The sequence below is a fragment of the Miniopterus natalensis genome, chromosome 22, assembly GCF_054644295.1.
Source record: "Miniopterus natalensis isolate mMinNat1 chromosome 22, mMinNat1.hap1, whole genome shotgun sequence".
NCBI lineage: Eukaryota > Metazoa > Chordata > Mammalia > Chiroptera > Miniopteridae > Miniopterus > Miniopterus natalensis.
The window spans coordinates 12,358,223-12,377,691 of record NC_142102.1 but is presented as its reverse complement, the minus strand read 5'-3'; the positions used below and the strand labels follow the sequence as shown (position 1 = coordinate 12,377,691).

Here is a 19,469-nt window from a genome sequence, read left to right as displayed (position 1 = left end):
TGCTCCGCTCTGCGGCCAAGCGCGGCCGCAGCTCATTGGCCCGTCGTGGACAGAGGCCAGGCCCCGAGCCAATGGGAGGGAAGACGGCGGAGGCTGCTTCCGGCCGGGCCGCAGTCCCGGGGGTGAGGGAGACGGGTGGCGGGGTGCTCCCCGCCGGGCGGCTGCTCGCCCCCTAAGTCGGCTCTTTAGGGGTCTCCCCTAAGCGCTTCTAACCCGGGCTGCGCGGGGCGGGACCCACGCCCGCCGGAGCTCCGTCCACTCTGCACCCGAGGCCGCAGTGGCACCGCGTAGACCACGGACCCTGGGCTGGACAGGCAGCTAGGTGAGCACCGCCCTGTGGCGCCCGCCCCGGGTGATGACGCCACCGACCTCGCCGTCGATTGGCCCGGGCGCGGGTGCGGCAGCCAATGGGCGCCTCGCCCCGGGTGCGCGCCCTCCCACCTCTTTCCGGGTGGCGCTCGCCCGTGGTGATGACGCTGCCGACCTCGCCGGTGATTGGCCCGGGCGCGGCTGAGGCAGCCAATGGGCGCATGGCCTCGAGTGTGCGCCCTCCCACCTATTTCCGGGCGGCGCTCGCCCTTTGTGATGACGCCACCGACCTCGCCGGCGTTGGGCTCGGGCGCGGCTGAGGCAGCCAATGGGCGCCTCGCCCGGGAGCGCCCTCCCACCTCTTTCCGGGCGTCGCTCGCCCGTGATGATGACGCCACGGACCTCGCCGGCGATTGGCCCGGGCACGGCTGCGGCAGCCAATGGACGCCTCCCTCCGGGCGCGCGCCCTCCCACCTCCCCTGGCGGCGCTCAGCTGGTTCCCCGGCGGGGGGCTATTTCCTGGGCGCCGCCTGCGCCCCCTCTTTTCCATCCCCCTTACTGCCCATCGGAACCTGCTGCCTGGGAATGCGGGGGACACAGGGTCACGATCAAAGTCCGAGGCCTCCTGAGTCGGGATGGACCTGGATGGGATCGGGCCCGGTCCGAGTCTCGGAGCTTTGGCCTCAGGAGAGGCCCAGGGCCCGACTTGAGAGGCTTGAAAAATGCCCCTGAGCCCGGCCGGTGTGGCCCAGCGGTCGAGCGTCGACCTAGGATCCAGGCCATCGGGGTTGGATTCTCGGCCAGGGCACAGGCCCGGGTGCAGGCTCCTCGATCCCCAGCAGGGGGCGCGCAGGAGGCAGCCGATCCATTTTTCTCATCATGGATGTTTCTCTCTCTCCCTCTCCTTCCCTCTTTCTGAAATCAATAAAAACATATAAAAAATAAAAAATAAAATTAAAAAAGCCCGTGAAATTCTGAGCAAGCTGAACGTGCCGCGCTGAGATTAGGGGGTCGCGGTTGTGACCACGGGACAGCCCCTGTCTCCCCACTGATGCGTGAGCTCCTGGGGGGCCAGCCGTCCCCCTCCGCTCAGGGAACAGCATCAGTAAGCGCGAGTGGGACGAGGCAGTGACTGGAGGGGTCCGGTTGACACTGTGCTTATGTCGGTCCCCGGAACCCCACGCGTGCCCGCGGCGGTCATTGTTACCGACTCGAGTGCTGGGTGGAACAGGCCAGTGCCCTGCGCTCCTGATGGTAGCGGCGGCCCTGGCGCCCTCTATTTGCATCTGTTCCAAACAGCCCCACCCGAGAGGTGCACGCACCCCGCTCCCCTCCCTGCGCCTCCGTAAAACTGAGGAGATGGGACTGAGCCTAGAGGCCGAAGGGACTGGCCGAGGACACGAGGCCCTGCCAGCTGCAGGAGCAAGCACGTGCCCCCAGGCGCTGGCTGCAGCCCGTGACTGCCCCCCGGTGGCCGTGCAGCTTTGCACCGGGGAGAGGAGCACTGTGCACGGAGCGGGCGGGACTGGCGTTCAGTCCTCTGCCCCTCACGGTCCTAAGCTGAGCGACTGGGCATTTTCTCCGTCCCCGTCTTACAGGGCAGGCGGCTGGAGTGTCCGGCAAGGGGCCTCCTGCGAGGATCTCGGGTGCCAGTCCTGGTGGCGGCCACGAGAGGGCGCTGCCGGGCCATGGCCGAGGAGCGCCCCGGGACTTGGTTCGGCTTCGGTTTCTGCGGCTTCGGGCAGGCGCTGGGCTCGGGCCGCGGGCTCCAGGTGCTCAGCCCCGAGCCGCTGCGCGCGCCGGACACGGGCGCCGACATCCGCCGCGTGAGCGCGAGCTGGAGCTACACCGCGATCGTGAGCCGTGAGCACCCGCCCCTCCCCGCCCGGTACTGTCCGGGTGTCTCCCGGCCCCGCCCGTCCTCTCGGGGTATGGCCCTGCCCCACCTTCGCCCGGCCCCGCCCCTCCCCTCCAGGTACGGCCCCGCCCCTCCACGCAATGCCCCGCCCTCCTGGCCCCGCCCACCCCTCCGGGTATGGCCCCGGGCCCCGCCCCCCCGGGACCCCCCGGGACCCCCCGGGCCCGCGGCCCCGTGTCCCGCTCAGCCGGCTCCGCGTCCGCAGGTGCGGGCCAGGTGCGGCTGTCGGGCTCGGCGGGCGGCGCGGCGGGCGGCTGCAGGGACGCGTGGGCCTCGGAGACGCTCCTCCTGCTGCTGCGCGACGGGCGGGGACCTGGGTGCGGGGACGAGCTGCAGGCCTGGGCGCCCGGCTCGGCGCTGCGCGGGGAGCCCCTCTGGGCCCGGGCCGTGGCGCGGGAGGACGGGGCGGACGCTGAGGCCCGGGCCGGGCCGCTGCCCCTGCTGCCCTGCGCCCGCGCCTACGTGAGCCCGCGGCCCCCCTTCTGCCGGCCTCTGGCCCCCGAGCTGCGGGCGCGGCGGCTGGAGCTGGGCGCCGAGCACGCGTTGCTGCTGGACGAGGCGGGCCAGGTGTACAGCTGGGGCGGGGGCAGGTGAGCGTGATTGCGGACGGAGGGGAGGGAGACCCGCGGGGACCCGGAGCTGACCAGGGCCCCCTCGCTCAGGCACGGACAGCTGGGCCACGGGACGCTGGAGGCCGAGCCGGAGCCCAGGCTGCTGGAGGCGCTGCAGGGCCTGCCCGTGGCCCAGGTGGCGGCGGGCGGCTGGCACTCGGTGTGTGTGAGCGGTGAGTGAGGGCCCCCTCCAGGCCCCCAGGCCCCTCCCCTTCCAGATTCGGGGGGCGGGGCGTGTAGCCGGCGGCCTTGCAGGCTCATCCCACACCCATCAGCTCAGGGAGCAGACGCTGGGAGCAGCCCAGCGGCAGGTCTTAGGGTCCAGACGGAGTTTGAGGCCTTAAGTTGGGTGTCATGGTTGGAGCGGGGATGGTTGAAGCCAGACTTCAGTGGGCTCAGGTCGTCACCTGCCCCTTGTGGCCTTGGGCAGGGCACCTGACCTCTGTGTACCTCAAATTTTTATTTCCTGAGTACAGTGGGAACATTGCGCAAAATTAAGAAACATAAGGGTCACCTGAAGGCACTTTAGGGGGAAGGGAACCTGTTAAGACAGGAGGCTGCTGGGTCCGGAGGAGGCACCCCCTGGAGTCTGACTTGGGCAGGGGAGGCCTCAGTTGTCCCCAGGGAGTTGGGGGTATGTGTGGGGGGGGAGTTTGGAAGAATCGGGGCTTAGGAGGCAGAGGGGCGTTCACAGCATGTTTAATGGGCCCCTTGATCTCTTTCAGAGACTGGGGACATTTATATCTGGGGCTGGAATGAGTCAGGGCAGCTGGCCCTGCCCAGCAGGAGCCTGGCAGAGGAGAGAGAGACAGGCACAGGGGAAGGTGAGTCCCAACCCTTTTCTTTTTTAATTAATTAAACGTCAGTCGTTGTTACCATCACCACTCTCCCTTCTCTGAAGCCCCTGCGCTGAACAAAGATGGCCTTGGGGCCAAGAGAGCAGCCGGGGCTGAGGAGGGAGCCCCCGCCCCCTTCATAGCCGTGCAGCCCTTCCCAGCGCTCCTGGATCTGCCCCTCGGCTCGGACGCAGTCACAGCCAGCTGTGGGTCCCGGCACACGGCTGTGGTGACGAGTGAGTGGGGCCCGGTGGGCTGGCTCAGGGTGGAGCAGGAAGTCAGTAGCTGGTGGCTGCAGAAGAGGGTGTGTCCCCTAAAACACTGCCACTGTAAGCGTCTTGATGTGTGCTGGGCCTCAGGCAGCAAACGGAGCCCGTCTCCCTGTGGCTGCCACAGTGGCCACCAGGCTCCAAAGGTGGTTCTTTCTGGAGACAGCGCCTGCACAGGGACAGACGCGTCCCCGGCCGCCTCCTCGCCTGACAGCAGCGCCTGCCCAGTCCAGCTGCTGAGACCTAAGCTCAGTGAGGACGAGATGCAGTTGGCATGTAGGGAGCTGAACTTTCTCAGTCCGGATCCTTGATCACCCCACGTGTGGCTAGACAGTTGTTAAAAAGAGACTGAACCCTGGACCGTGTTGCTCAGTGGTTAGAGCGTCAGCCTGCGGGCTGAAGGGTCTCGGGTTCCATTCCCAGTAAAGGGCACCTACCTGGGATTCAGGTTTGATTCCCGGTCCCGGTCAGAGTTCGAGTGGGAGGCAACCAATCAATGTGTCACATCAGTGTTTCTCTTTCTCTCCCCCTCCCTCCCACTCAAAAAAAAAGAAAAAAATCCTCAGGTGAGAATTTAAAAAATTAGAGACCGAGACTGTGTTGTGCTCTGCCCAGCAAGTATCATGATATACAGTGTGTGGCTCTGGCTGGGGGCCAGTCAGCTCAACAAACGCCTTGTCAGACAGCCCTGGTGACAGCCCCTTACTGTCCTTTCGGTTGCAGGAACCGGGGAGCTCTACACCTGGGGCTGGGGTAAGTCATGTCAGGCTTTGCTTCTGTGATGCTTAAACCAGAGGGACAAAAGGGCTGGGAGGAGGGCAGGTGGTGAGCCAGGCTGGCACGTGGGAGGGCTGGACTGAGGAGCGGTGTGTGCACTCCCGTCTAGAACAGGTGTAGGCACGCTCAGCTCGGAGACGACCAGTACTTTCTGAAAAACTGCTCGTCTTAAGGGAGTATTTAGCCAGCATTTGTGAAACACTTTTTGGCGCTGGGCTCAGGAGCGAGGAACCTGAGGCAGCTGGCCCGGAGGCTGGTCTCCTGAATTCACAGTAGACGCCAGAAGTGTTGCGGCTCGAGCCCGGGACAGGGGCTGGTTTTCCCTCTCGGAGGGGAGAGGACGGCCAAGGGTCTTGTGTCACTGCAGGTAAATATGGACAGCTTGGCCACAAGGACACGACCAGCTGGGATCGGCCCTGCCGTGTGGAGTACTTTGTAGATAAGCAGCTCCACGTGACGGCTGTGAGCTGTGGGCCCTGGAACACCTATGTGTATGCTGTGGAGAAAGAGAAGAGCTGATGGATGTAGACAAGGGTGTAAAAGGAATGCTCAGTAGTTACAGCCCGGCCAGTGTTGCTCAGCGGTTGCACACTGCCCTGTAATCCAGGAATCAGTCTGATTCCTGGTCAGGCCACAAGCCCAGGTTGCAGGCTCCTCGGTCCCCACTAGAGGGCGTGCCGGAGGCATTTGGTCAGGATCTCATCATCGATGACTGTCTCTCCCTCTCCCTTCCTCTCTGAAAAGCAGTGAAAATATCCTTGGTTGAGGATAATAAAATAAAATCAATAAAGATTTAAAACAATCCTTTTTATCAGATTGAGATGTTCTTCATTTACACGTGCACAAAACTATTAAAAAAAAAATAAATCACACTTCCAAGTAGGAATTTCTGCTTTCCACAGACTAAACCAACCAGAACCTTATTTGGGGAAATTTGAAAACAACATGATATATTATTTTTAATGTAAATACACACAAAATTTTATTTATTCTTAATATATTTATATTTAAAAGAGGACAAGTATAAACATGTCTAAAACCACCAGGGCTCCCGCGCCGGGCAGCCTCTGAACCATTTAGTGCTCTGAAAGCGGGACTGCGGGGCATGGCATAAATAATAGTGCTCTGGGGAGAATCGTAGTGACCAACAGGGTAGCTAAAGAAGGGGCCTCACTGTGTAGGCTACAGCGGAAAAACTCCCCACAATTGATATGTGCAAAGTTCTAGATCTCCCCAACAAAGTGTCTAAGAACCCACTAGGGCTGTGACGGACTTTCGTCTGTAAGTCAGTCAGGCCTGTGGTAAGGGAACCTCTCCAGGGTTGAATTTCAAGCCCACCTGAATGCAGAGAAATGAAAGCCACCCCTCACAATAGGTCCAGTCTAGGCACAGGAAGCCACACTAGCTGTCTGGTCAGGGCTTCTTAGGAGTGGATGTTGGTTGAATTGAGGATTCGAGAAGTAGCATCAGATTTGGAGGCCTTTGAAAGTTCTCGCTGTTGGAAAACAAACAAGGTGAGTGGCAATATTCCCCTCATGCATGCCCCGCCTTGGTCAGCATGGGTTAAGTGTCAGCATGAGGCCTCCGAGGGCTGTTTCTCTGGCACAGAAGAGGTGCACAGCGCAGGCTGGGTTAGGAACAGTGAGGCCCTCTGAGCACCATCCTATTAGTCACAGGTTAAGGATATGACCCCTCTCCTCAGCCAGCCCATTCTGTTAAAACCCCAGAGAGAATCCCTTATACTTCACAAAGTACTCTTGAGTTGTCAAGTTTTGGTGTTTGAGCCTTTTATAAAACAATGGGCCAAGCCACGTATCTACCAATCCCTGGGGCTGAGGGCCTGTAACCTGCTGGTGATTTGATCTCATGCTGGAGCACATGGCAGAGAGAAAGACAAAGCATGGACGACAGTAAGGACAGGTGTTAGTAGAGGTTAGTCGGCTGGCTCAGTGCTGCCTGGTGCTCACCACCCACAGCAACCAAAACCATATGCGCCTCCTTCGGCTTATCTATAGGGAAGCAGACACATTTAAGCTCCAAGTGGGTGAAATGGGGCTGGACTGAGCCAGCCGAAGAGAAACCTGGCCAGTGATGTGGACCCACTTGTATAGGTAGAACACCAGGCACGTAATTTGAAAAGTGTCAGAATATGAAGTGAACTTCAGTGCTCGAAGGAGCTAGAGCCACAGACAACTGGGCCGTTCTCCATCCCTGCAGCAAGAAGAGGGCACCCTAGCCTGTAACTCAGCACCACCCCAAGAGTAAGGCAACCTCCCGTCAACAGAAAGATACTGAGAGAAGAAAGAACACACATTAAGTAAAGGGCAGTGCAGTTAATGTTGGTAAATATGGAGTAGGGTACTAGGAGCTGAAGAGCATTCTGGAAAAATAGCTTTCTTCCACAGCCTCATACATGCTTTCGCAGCTCAATGTGGAAGAAAGAGGCAAAGGCATGGAAATGAGTGGTGGCCAGCTCAGACTAGACAGAAAGGTGGCACTCAACCCTGAGGGGTTAGTAAGGCATATACTCCAGGAAATAATCATCACGCAGGCCAAGAGCCTCATTACAAGTAGCACACAGCTGGGGCTCCCTCCCCAGGCGATGGGGCCGCTAGTCTTTCCAGCACATGGGAGACCTCTGATGTCACCATCAGGGATGGTCAGTTTTCTGTGGTGAAATAACATGATACAAAAACTTTGCCTGACTTTAGGTGGGGCTGAGAATCCAATTCAAGTCTGAACAAGTGTTCTTGTTAATCAGGTTAGTATGCTGGGAACAAGCCACAGTTATAACTCATGCCGTCTGCATTGGAACCCCTGCTTTCTCGTGCAAAGGTCCTGTGGTAGCACAGCTGAGATTATTGGTTAGTGTAGCCCTGTGCCCGGAGGGGAATGAAGCCAATAGATGACAGATTGGTTTGAGAAAGGGACATGGGACATGCAGGGGTTGCCATACAGACCTGAAGCCCAACAGTGGAGCTGTCAGAGAGGGACGGATCCTTCTAAGAACAGAGAATTAAGATAATTACCAAGAACTCCACCAAGAGAGCACCAGGGCAGTGATTGAAGGGCCACCTCCTGCAGCCAGGGAATGGTATTTCTTAAGCAGAAGGATCCAGGTTGAATGTCTAGTTGCTGCTGTCAACTTCTTTCCTATATGACCCCTGAAACCACCCCCAGCCCATGCCATGGTCAAGGCAGGAAAGGGATTCTCAGCCTCCAAAAAGCTGTCCTAACTACGAGCCTGGCCACCCTTGGGAAGATACCCACTGCCCCAACTGTGTGCTCCCCAGAGACTGGCAGATATTAGAAAAGGTCAATTACCGCAAACTCAGAATACGTGCTGGCAACAGAATTAATGCTGAAGTTGCGCTGGAGGGGGGCTGAGCAGGGGTACCCACCGCTCAGCAAGCTGCCATTGAGCTCCAGGTTCTCCTTGTCGGCTCCATACCGACCACCACGGGGATTTTTTTTTCCTGAACAGGTAGAAGTGAGGACTGGCTGTAGAGAAAGGAGATATCAATGTTATCCATATAATGACCACACACAGACTGATGCCATCATTATATTATTCATGTGTCTGTAATCCTACACAGCGCTTCTGGTACGAAAGGAAAAACCTCTTAATAATTTGTAGAGCACCTATCTTGAGCATCATCTGTAAAATACTTGAAAACCTGAACACATGATAGCACAGACTCCCACCTGTCTCCTTCGGCAAGAGTCCCTGACTGTCTAGTGACCCACTGTCAGGGCCGGAATCTACGTGCAAGGCCCTTGCTCAGCAGCCACTGAAGACCTGGCATTGGACTGAGCCTATGGAGACCACCCCCTCTCTTCAGCTTCCCAATCCCACCCCAGGGCCTCCCCATAACACCAGTGGGGCTCAGCATGACCATTCACTTCTTTCTCTCATTCAGTTTTTTAGATTGACCAGCTTACACCTGTCAACTCTCAGCATCTCAATGATAACTGAATCCAAGGACCTTAGAAACTGGGACAAGTAGGTGGGGTCCCTGGATAAACAGGCGGGGGTGGTGCTGGGGTCATGCTTATACACAGAGCTTACTAACCTTGCTGCCAGAAGGTGGAAGTCGAGACATTGGGGAGCGGTAGACTGTCCCCCCAAAGGCAGGTCGCATGCTACTGTTGGCTGTGGCATTGGACGTGGTGGTGTTCAGCTAAGGAGAAGAGCAGAGGTTACTCATTCCGGTGACATGCTCAGCAACCCATCCCCAAACTACAGAGAAATGCATACGGGAAGCAGTCTAAGAAAGATGTGTTTCCACGAAGAGCTTTGAGGAAACGTAAAAACTTGGGAGCCATAAAATGGTATAATCTTCTGTTTCTAAAACTGGATAAACACCTATTTCATGATTGAGCCCAGGAGAACTGAATGCACAGTTCCATACAAAGACTCAGACATATATTTATGGCAGCTTTATCTGTACTAGCCAAAAACCAGAAACAAGCCAAAATATCCACTGATAAGCGAATGGATAAGCAAACCATGGAAAAGTCATACAGTGGATACTGCTCAACAACAGAGAGTAGTGACCTACTGATACATGGGACACAATGAATCTCTCAAAGTTATGCTGAACGAAAGAAATTATGCTAAGTGGGAAAAGCCATATGAAATGAGTCAAATAAAATGTATTATATACATAATAGTAAATAAAAATAATAAAGAACAAGAAACATGTGTACAGCCTCTGGAAGCAAGGACAGCCCCACCTTGTGCTCTCAGCCTCGCGCACAGAGATTCTCAAACTTTTCATTAAAATAAACCTTTCTAGAACTGAATCTTACTGTGATGATACGTGTTTCTAAAACTTCATCCCATTACTTTCATAACAATATTAAGCAATAGGGAACTAGTTTCATAAAATGTCAAGAGAACGCAGTAAGTAGCTAATAACGAGCATATATTTGAAGGAAGTTTGATCCTATGAAGAAAAACCAACCACTGATACAGAACAGGCAAAGGTGGGAACTGCCCGGCCAGCGTGGCTCAGCAGTTGAGCATCAACCTAGGATCCAGGAGATCACAGCTCAATTCCTGGTCAGGGCACATGCCCGGGCTGCGGGCTCCATTCAATCAATGACGACCCTCTCATCATTGATGTTCCTCCTCTCTCTCTCTTTCTCTCCCTTCCTCTCTCTGAAATCAATAAAGATATATTTAAATTGAAAAAAAAAAAAAAAGGCAGGAACCAAGATCATACAATGTGACCTCTGTTTTGTAAACCTACTATTCTCAGCCATTCTCTTGGAGTTGGGGAGTGGGGGGTTACATCTTTTGTGTGCTGTGAGTCTGAGTAGAGAAGGGAAATACTGTTCTGCTCTCACGTGGACTCAACTGGAAGCCTAGAAAACCCCCTTCCCATCTTGGCAGGACAGCAGGCAGGAGCCCTGGCCTGGCCTCCACAGGCCGCCCCCCACGTCTGTGGCGCTTGCAGCTTACCCTGCGCACTTTCCCAGGGGTGGTGGGCGTTGCTCCCCGCCGCTTGCTGGGTGTCCTGGGAGCGCTGCCATATAGCATCTCTGTCTCCGTCTGCTTCCTGTTCTTTAGTTGCTGCATGGAAGTCGGAGCCACAGTGAGGCATAGCAGGGAAGGAAAACGGGGCCAGCATTCGGGTGCCAAGTCTCTACAGCCTGGGCGCTGGCAGGGTCTAGGCCACTCCCAGACCCCCCTCCTGTCTTCCCCAGCTAGACTCACTCACCCTTTCCTGCTTGGCTCGCTCCTTCTCCAGTCGATGCAGCTCCCATTGTTCGGTCACATACTCCATGAATTTCTGCCCATTTACCACAAAGGCCTTTGAATGTTCCTGTTCCCACATTTCAATCCGGGCCTTCAACTCCTCTTCCAGCTGAGACCAGACATAAGGACGTGTTATTTACACCAGATCTTTGGTGTGAAGCCTGAATGAAATGATTTTCCCACCAAAAATGATTCCTCCTTCCCCAGAGCATCACAAGGCTGACTCCAGGGAGTGGGACCCACAGGGGAAAGGTCAGATTAGCCGGAAATCAAAGGTGTGGGAGATAAAATGACTGAAAGCAAAGAACATACAAAGAGTGAGGTACTTTGCAGCGAAGCACCAAAACTCTTAACAGTATTACCTTCGGGAGTGTTTTCTGGAGCCTGGCACGTTGCTTTTCCTCTTTTAGGAGATTACCTCCACGATTTGTAAATCGACTTGGATCTGATGCTTTTCTCTGTGAAAATACATTTTAATGAGAGTAAACCTTGGGACAGGAAATCAAGACCAACAACGTCTGCCGACTTCTTGCTGTCAGACCCAGGTGTACATTACTGAGGAGACTGAGTTTTGCATTCAGCAGTGAGGAGTGGAGGGTGCTAAGGCAGGGGAGGTGGGCATGAGCACTTCCACTGGGTGCAGGGAAACCAGGGTTTCCTTTGTCATCTAAAAAGGCAGACAGGCTTCAATATCTAACGCAGTGTCTGTCACTGGCTCCCTTCCTTGGTTCGGATGTCAAAAAATTCCATGTCACCTACAGGAAATGAGCTTTGTGGAGGAACATGGGAAGGTCTGCACTCAGTCTGTTGGAGACCTCTACTTGTCCACTCACTTCCCGCCTACTGAGATGATGTAGCTTAAATGTGCAAGGTTAAGGGTTCCATATAATCTGGTTCTCATTAAATCAACCCTCATGAAATGGATAAGTTAAAAAATGTAGTATGTTAGGCTACTAATTCTTCTTAACTTTTCTGTTTTTTGTTATTCTATCATGTATACAGTATACCAGAACGGTAAGCATATAATTTATATACATAAATTAGGTGTATACACTCAAAATTGGGGCAGATCATCAGAAAAGTACAGAACCAATCTTGGCCATTTGCTAAGCTTATAAAAAAATCCAGTAATTCAGAGACTTAGTGATGAAGACAGGGTTATTAGAAACCCAGTAAAGAGAAAAGGAGACTCTATAGAGGACATGCTTTCTTAACACTTCATCGTCGTCTAAGGAAAAGAGAGGAAAGTTAGGGCAGTACCTCAAACTCTAAGAAAAGCCTCCAGCTCTCCTCCCACTTCTGCACGCCTTCAAAGAGTTCCTTGTGGACCTCATAATAGTTTCTTAGCCGCACCACCTCAGCATCATGGAGCTGGAGCAGACTTTCTGTGTAGTTCTCTGCAAGATATGAGCCCAGTAGCCTTTAAAAATTCCTTTAGTGTTTAGTATCTTAACTTATTAATCCCTCATCCCCCTAAAATGGCAATAGATCATTCCTTACTTGTTCATACAAGTATACATTATGGGTAATAAAAGCCCCGTTTGTCACCATCAGCTGGGAGGTACAGGAAGGGCCTAGGGTGTGGACTAAAATGACTGATTCTCAAACCTCTGTGTCATCTCTCACCTGCTCTTAGGTTTCTTTCATAGTTTTTGTTTCCACCCTGCCCAAGTCGTGGGCTGAGTCACAGAAAATGTCCCAAATGTGGAATTTAGTAGACAGCCTCTTTATACTCAGTTCAGGTCAGACTAGAATTCTGTTGGGCTCTGAGGTCAGGCTCTATGGGTTCAAGCGTGAGCTCTGCCCTTTACCTGCTGGGCCTTTGGTTTGAGCTGCTCAACACTTACGCACCTTTGTGTCCTCACCTCTTGACATGAAATTCAGATGATGTTAAGAGTTTGACCCTGCACCTGGCACAGGGTAAGCAAGTGCCAGGTAAACTGGAGCTTCGCAACTACAGGCTACGTGACCTGCTGCTTCAGAAATCAAGACACCCCGTATTTCCCAGCAGCATTTGCAAATGCTCATTCATATAGGATGACAACTTATGCTGAAGGGCTTGGAAAGGTAGTTATATCAGTTCCACAGAGGAAGTGCTTCTTGGTGACCATCTGCACTTCCTTACACATGGAGGCCACAGAAAGCCAGCCGCTCCTGCACTCACCGTCATAATAAGCAGCAAAAGCCTGTCTCTGCTCCTGGCTGTAGAAACACTGGTCCCAGTACTTGGCCAGCTCCACACGGATCGCCTCAATCACTTTCTTCATGTTTTGCAATTTTAGTTCTTCCAAACGCTCCACTTCTAACTGCAGCTAAAACACAGATTATCTGTTAATGGTGCTTGTTACACTTTTACATTTGCAGAGCTTTGCAAAAATTTTCCCTTTTTTAATAAAATTACAGCACAAAACCACAGAGGTAAGTTGACACTCTTCTAACAATGCTATCAAAAGAGCCAGAAACCTAAGAAAGGGACACAAAGGATAAAAGATGAGCAGGCTACTGCCACCTTTTCTGGTGCTTCCTGTAAAACAGACTTGCTCGCCCTGGCTGGTGTGGTTCGGTGGTTAGAACGTTGGCCCATGCACAGAGAGTTGAGGGTTTGATTCCCGGTCAAGGGCACGTACCTGGGTTGCAGGTTCGATGCCCAGACCCACTGGGGCGCATGCTGGAGGCAACCAATGGGTGTGTCTCTCTCACACTGATGTTTCTTTCTGTTTTTCTCTCTCTGCCCCTCCCTCCCACTCTCTCTAAAAAAAAAATCAATGGAAAAAATATCCTTGGTTGAGGATTAACCAAAAATATTTAAAAAAAAAAAGACTTGCTCAAGGCAGAAGTTGGTCAAGACATGAGATCAAACATAAGAATTCCCGTAGAGAATGATGACCCAGCATCCCACGAGTTTCCTACCGCTTTCTTAACCTTCGCTTTCGACCCAGTCATAACCATGGCCACAGCTTCTCTCTCTTCTTCTGGTATTTGCAGCCTGTCCCAGAGCTCCCGGATCTGAGCGCGCAGCCCTTCGCACACTGCTTCATTTTGTGATTTTCGCATTTCCAGCTGCAGCAGGAAGAGACAATGGTTACAGCAAAGGCAGCACAGTGGCGAGCTCTCCGGCCTCCTACAAATACCTGGACCCATGTGCAGAAGCAAACCTTTAATAAGACTGTGAAGGGGTGTGTTTTCATGCCTTCTGAACAACACACACTGTAAGGCTGTCATTATGGCAGGATCTCAGACCCCAAGAATTAGGATTCAAATTTTGAATTAAAATTTTTTTTTGAATTAAGCACTAATTTAATGATTATTTCATCCAAAATTTCAACTTCGTATTCTTAGGGCTACATATAAATTAAGTTTTTTGTTTAAAAAAAAAAAAAAAAAATCAAGGTTGTCTATCATATAATACTGTCTTTACCCTCTCTCATTCTCTTAGCTTACATTGGGTCCTTACATAACACTGCAGGAAAAAAATACTGTCACTTTTTTCAAACTGCTGGGTGCTATGGAGATGAGAGCCCAGGCCATATTCCGAGTGGACATTACCTGCTGTAGCAACTGTTGTAGTGCTGCAATGTTCTCCAGAGATAAACAAAAAGCGTCCTCATCTTCACACACCACATCTCTTTCAAAGCTTGTATCTGGGGTGTGATCTAAATCTTCCATGCACAGTATGATCTGTTTCTTTATGTTCACAAACTCCTCACGCCGAGATGCCTGTAAAACAGAATGACTATAAGACACCTACAGGAAAGTCAACCGGACTTTTAGGAAGTATGGACGCAGTCAGTATACCTTTGTTTCCCTCAAAGTGGCCACGTGCTGTCTGAACTGGTTCAGCTCCTCTAGACTGGGGACAGAGTCACTGTCAACGTCATAGTGCGGGACGCAGAGGACCTCACAGAGTTCTTGATCTTGCTCCTGAAGCAGTTTCAGTTCGCGCTTTCTCTCCTTCTTCAGTTTAAGCAACATCTCCACCTGGGTGCGTAAATCTTTTTCTAGCTGCAAGATGGTCGGCTCTCCTTCCTCCTGAAAAAGACAACAGACAGACCATTGTTACAGGTTCCAACTGGATTTCCTCAAAGGAAGAGTTGGACAACAAAAGCGAGCTAAATGATCGACTTCTAATTAAACTTACAAATAAGTCAATCATGGCACAATATCATCTATGCCTAACTTTTCCTCAGAGTTAAAAAAAAATGTTTTCTATGCCCCACAGACTGATAGCAAGAAGTATGTTTTAAATTAAAGCATGGCAACATCCATTAGCTGCTTCACCTCTGGCAAGCTCTCCCTCCCAGCAGCACACCCACACCTTTCTCTCCTGTCAGGCCTGCATCTCCTAAACTCTCAGTAGTCCCCACAAGGCTTAAACCAGGGTAGCAATGGGCAGTGGCACCTCATCCCGGGCTAACCCTCTGAACCTGTCTCCATGGCCCTCTTTCCTCTGGCTTCCCAGTGAGCCAAAACTGCCTTGGCTAGGTTCTCTCCTATTTTCTTTTATCCTAAGCCCTTCCTTATTTCACTGTCTCCAGCTTTAATAAACAAAGTTTAAAAAAAAAAAGAAAAAAATTTAAGCCTGGCTCAGTGGTTGAGCATCAATCCATGAACCAGGAGGTCACAGTTTGATTACTGGTCAGGGGACATGCCAGGGTTGCGGGATGGATCCCCAGTAGAGAGCATGCAGTAGACAGCCAGCTGATCAATGACTGTCTCTCATCATTGATGTTTCTCTCTCTCCCTTCCTTTCTCTGAAATCAATAAAAACATTTTAAAAAATTAGCTGCTTCAGTTCTTAACAGGGCAACTCTATGACTGCTGGAACTGGCTGACGAGGCAACACATTTCCCCCACTCCTCATGTCCAGGACCACCCTGACACAGAAACCTTCCACTGTAACCCCAAGACAAAGCTCCTTCCTAAATCTCAGACCCAAACAGGAGTCCAGCACACCATCTACCTGAATTGGCTCAACATGCAGCTCGCTGCACAGGACAGCCAACTCTTTTTGACAGTTGGCTATGCTTTTGATGAGCCTTTCCTTCAGGTTTTCCTCTTCAGCAATCATCATATCCAGGAGATCCTAAAGGAGAGAAAACAGTCCCCTAAAAGTCTGGAACCAACGGGGGAAAAAAGCTCAAACCAACAAATAACACCAAGAGCAATAATTTCAAATTTTTAGTAAGGACTTAGAAAGCAGGTCAGCCTGTGCTACCTCAGCATTGCTCTGATACACCACTTCAGACGAGACACCCTCATCGTTACCCACGTTCCCCTGCAAAGGCACCACCACAAAACTCACCTTGATATGCTTATGTACAACTTGAGTTCTTTGCAACCGCTGGTCCTCGGGAATCCCAATTAATTCCCATATTTCCCGAAGGTGACTCAGGGCTTTCTGGAGACATAATATGGAATCCTCTGCAATCACCTCACTGAAAGCAAAGAGAAACCAGCTGCATGAGCCACTGCCTCTAACACACTAAAAGAAGTATTTACAGAACTAATTTATTGTTAAATCCTGGACATTCTGACCTATTCCAATGAGAGTGAAAATGGGGGGAGAGAGAAAGAGACATCAGTGTGAGAGAGTCACATGCATTGGTTGCTTCCACATGCGCCCAGATGGGGGCTGGGGATCAAGCCTGCAACAGAAATACATGCCCTTGACCAGAATTGAACCTGTGACCCCTCAGTCCAAGGGCCAACACTCTAACCACTGAGCCAAACCAGCTAGGTCAAGGAGTCCGTTTTTACTGTAGGAAGCCAGGGCACCTTAAGAAGGGTTGCAGAAAGCTAAAATGGGATTTAGAAAAATAAACGGAAGCATAGGGTTGTTCCAGGGACGATGAGACGTTATTTCCCCTTCTCTTTATTAATACTTTAGGAAAAACTGAAATCACTGTAAAAAGGGAAATTACTCAGGCCCTTGTAGATACTGGGGCTACTTTATCTGTTCTTAACCCTCCTCAGTTAACTTGCCCTCCCCCTTGAAGTAAAGCTTCTTTATAAATGGTAGGGATAGCAAATCAGCCTAAATCAGAACCTGCTCCCTTCCAACTTGGGAATGTTAAGGGGCAATATAAAGAGTGTCCCTCAAAAATGTATATATAACTTAACAGCTGATAGCTCAATTGATGTTTCTTTCTTTTCAGATTTAGCCCATTGGAATTAATTATTCAGAGTGTGTACACATTTTTGGGGGACACCCTGATATTCTTACTAGTGAAATCTGCCCCAATTCACCAGATAGGGAGAGATTTTCTTTTTAAATTCAAAATGAAAAGGGAGCCCACTGTCTGGGAGAACATATTTGCCAATGGTACATCTGACAAGGGGTTAGTTTCCAAAACATATAAAGAACTCATACAACTCAACAAAAGACCAACAATCCAATTTAAAAATGGGCAATGGACCTGAATAGACACTTCTCCAAAGAGGACACACAGACGGCCAAGAGACACATGAGAAAATGCTCAACGTGGCTAATCATCAGAGAGACACAAATTAAAACCACACTGAGGCATCACCTCACACCTGTCAGAATGGCTCCATCAACAAATCAACAAACTGACTCCTGGTGGCCAGGGGTGGAGAAAGGGGAGCCCTAGGGCACCGCTGGTGGGAATGCAGACTGGGGCAGCCTCTACGGAAAACAGTGTGGAGGCTCCTCAAAAAATTAAAAATGGAGCTGCCGTTTGACCCAGTGACACCACTTGGAGGAATATATCCTAAGAAACCAGAAACACCAATCAGAAAGAATATATGCACCCCTGTGCTCACAGCAGCGCAGTTTACAATAATAGCTAAGATCTGGAAGCGGCCCAAGTCCCACCGGCAGGTGCGTGGACAAAAATCAGCGGGACGTGCACACGGTGGAACCCTACGCAGCTGTGAAAAAGGGCCTCTACCCTTTCAAACCTGTCTTTGGGCCCGTGCCTGCGGGGTGGGCAAGGGCGGGGCCGGCTCCTGGAGAGTAGCGCCCAGCGAGGAAGGGGAAAGGGGCCCAGCAGGGAGCAGACGGGGTGGGGGCTCAGCCCCGTCCCGCCGGCCTCCGGCGCCCTCGGGGCTGTGAACCTGGGGCCGGGCGGGCGAGGTGCGGAGGGAAGGTGGGCGGCGCGGGCCGCGCCCGGTGAGACCCGGGTTGTGCGGGCATCTCGGGGCCAAGCGGCCCCCCACCGGCCACACCTGCTGCTGCCGCGGCCCCTCGGAGGCCGGGGGAGCCCTCCCAGCCCGTAGCGGGAAACCAGAGGAAGCCTGGGAAGAAGGGACCCCCGGCGACACCGGGAGCCCGGGGGCGGGAAGTCAGGTTTGTCCAGGGGAGCAGGTGGGCGGACACACGGGGTACAAGGGTCGCTGGGACACTACCCCCCACCCGGACCCCGGGGGCCCTGCGGCGGCTGCGGGGCGCCACGGGCTCCGGGTCCCGGGGACAGGGCTGGGTCGCTTCCCACACGAAATAACCTCGTGGGACCTTCACTGTACAGGTGAGGCAACAGGCGACACGTCGCCCGAGGTGACACGGCCAGTGGGTGAACGACGGCGTGACCAGGGCGGCCCCGCCTTCCGGCCGGACACCCCCCCCCGGGCACCGTCCGAGGAGCAGCGAGGACCACCGGGAGCAGGTCCACGGTTCAAGCCGCGACCCGGACACGGGAAACGACGAGAAACACGAGCCCCGCGGCTCCACCGAAAGGCCCGCTCGCCGCCTCCCGCCCCGCCGCCGCCTCCCCGGCCTCGCCGCCGCCTCCCGCCCCGCCGCCTCCCGCCCCGCCGCCGCCTCCCCGGCCTCGCCGCCGCCTCCCCGGCCTCCCCGGCCTCGCTCGGGCGCGGCCTCAGGTGACACCCGAGCTCCGGGCCGAGGAAGCCGCAGCGGCCCCGCACCCGGACGGGCGTCGCTCCGGTCCTGCCTCCCTTCCCCGCACCTTCTCCTCATGGCGGACGTCTCCCCGCAGCCCGACGCCGAGGCCCGCGACCCACTCTGCACGGAACCGCCGCAACCTGCCGCCGGTGCCCGTTCGTTCCCACAGGCTCTGCGGCTCCGCGAGCCGTTAGGCACCCGCGGGATTTCAAACCAAACATCGGGGCGGGGCGGCCCTGCGATTGGCGCCCCGGCCCGTCGCTCCGGGCCAAACCCCGCCTTCGCCCCGCCCCCAGCGGCGCGTTCCGAGTGCGCAGTGCTGGGACCGCCTCCTGCGCATGCGCCCAGGCCACGCCCGCGGCGCAGCGCGGCACTTCCTCGCTCGGCCACAGGCGGCGCTCTGCGGGGAGCCCTCCGGCCGCTGGACCCCGCCCTGCCGCGCCCCCGGGCGGTTTTGTTTTTAATGTTTTGTTTAATCCTCACCCGAGGATATGTTTTATTGCTTGAAACTGACTTTAAGAGGGAGAAAGACGGAGGGAGAGAGAAAACACCAACCCGGGCCCGGCCGCGAGCGGCACCTGCGCCCTCCTGACTCACCCACCAGCTCTAAGCAACCGAGCCTCCCGGCCGGGCGGGCTCTTTTATTGTTAATAAATGTTACGTATTAATTTGGGGGCGAGGGAGAATCGCGGGCTCGCGGCTGCGCCTGCTGTGCACGCGCCGGCTGCTGCGGGATGGGCCGGCCGAGCCCGCCCCGGCCTTGCAGGGGCCCTGCTCCGACCCGCCGACGCTGCCCGTCCTCCCCGTGGCCCCGGCCAACTGCAACTTCTAGACATTCCCTTCCCTTGCCCTTTCCCAGAAGGAAAGTCAAGGGAGCCCGCTTGTTACAGTTCGGGACATTTTCCACTCCCGGAAGGCCTCCCCGCTCCCCCCTCTCCCAGGAGGTGCGCGCAGCACCTTTACCTTCCTCCCTTCTGAGCTCCAAGGGCCCTGCCTTTACCTCCACAACGAGTTTCCTAAGCCCATTTCTTCTACAAATTACTTCTACCTCCAGGACTTTCCAAATAAATGTTACTTTAAAAAAAAACACACAGAACCTCATTGGTGCTTTCAACATCCTTTGT

The 19,469-nt window shown here is 53.8% G+C and overlaps 2 protein-coding genes across 8 annotated transcripts; one reads left to right on the top strand and one right to left on the bottom strand.

Moving 5' to 3' along the window:
* The first annotated feature begins 124 nt into the window (after nucleotides 1–124).
* On the top strand, nucleotides 125–5,527 carry RCCD1 (RCC1 domain containing 1). The gene is made up of 8 exons (XM_087829211.1): nucleotides 125–322; nucleotides 1,908–2,172; nucleotides 2,433–2,817; nucleotides 2,890–3,011; nucleotides 3,564–3,662; nucleotides 3,740–3,910; nucleotides 4,667–4,696; nucleotides 5,088–5,527. Exons 2-8 carry the CDS (start codon nucleotides 1,998–2,000, stop codon nucleotides 5,237–5,239), a joined length of 1,134 nt encoding a protein of 377 aa, XP_087685337.1. The 5' UTR covers nucleotides 125–322; nucleotides 1,908–1,997; the 3' UTR covers nucleotides 5,240–5,527.
* Nucleotides 5,509–18,469, bottom strand: PRC1 (protein regulator of cytokinesis 1). 7 transcript variants are annotated; one of them, XM_087829206.1, is made up of 15 exons: nucleotides 18,410–18,469; nucleotides 15,787–15,919; nucleotides 15,445–15,567; nucleotides 14,280–14,513; nucleotides 14,031–14,201; nucleotides 13,395–13,544; nucleotides 12,649–12,796; nucleotides 11,745–11,881; nucleotides 10,847–10,942; nucleotides 10,447–10,593; nucleotides 10,188–10,298; nucleotides 8,794–8,901; nucleotides 8,045–8,221; nucleotides 7,681–7,722; nucleotides 5,509–6,215 (listed from the first exon to the last, which is right to left on the bottom strand). In XM_087829206.1, exons 1-15 carry the CDS (start codon nucleotides 18,418–18,420, stop codon nucleotides 6,144–6,146), a joined length of 1,860 nt encoding a protein of 619 aa, XP_087685332.1. In that variant the 5' UTR covers nucleotides 18,421–18,469; the 3' UTR covers nucleotides 5,509–6,143. The 7 variants fall into 7 exon arrangements, 6 of the variants coding, with proteins under 6 accessions (XP_087685332.1, XP_087685333.1, XP_087685334.1 ...); XM_087829207.1 differs by having other exon boundaries at nucleotides 7,681–7,719; XM_087829210.1 differs by having other exon boundaries at nucleotides 6,130–6,215; nucleotides 8,122–8,221.
* Between the last annotated feature and the right edge of the window lie 1,000 nt (nucleotides 18,470–19,469).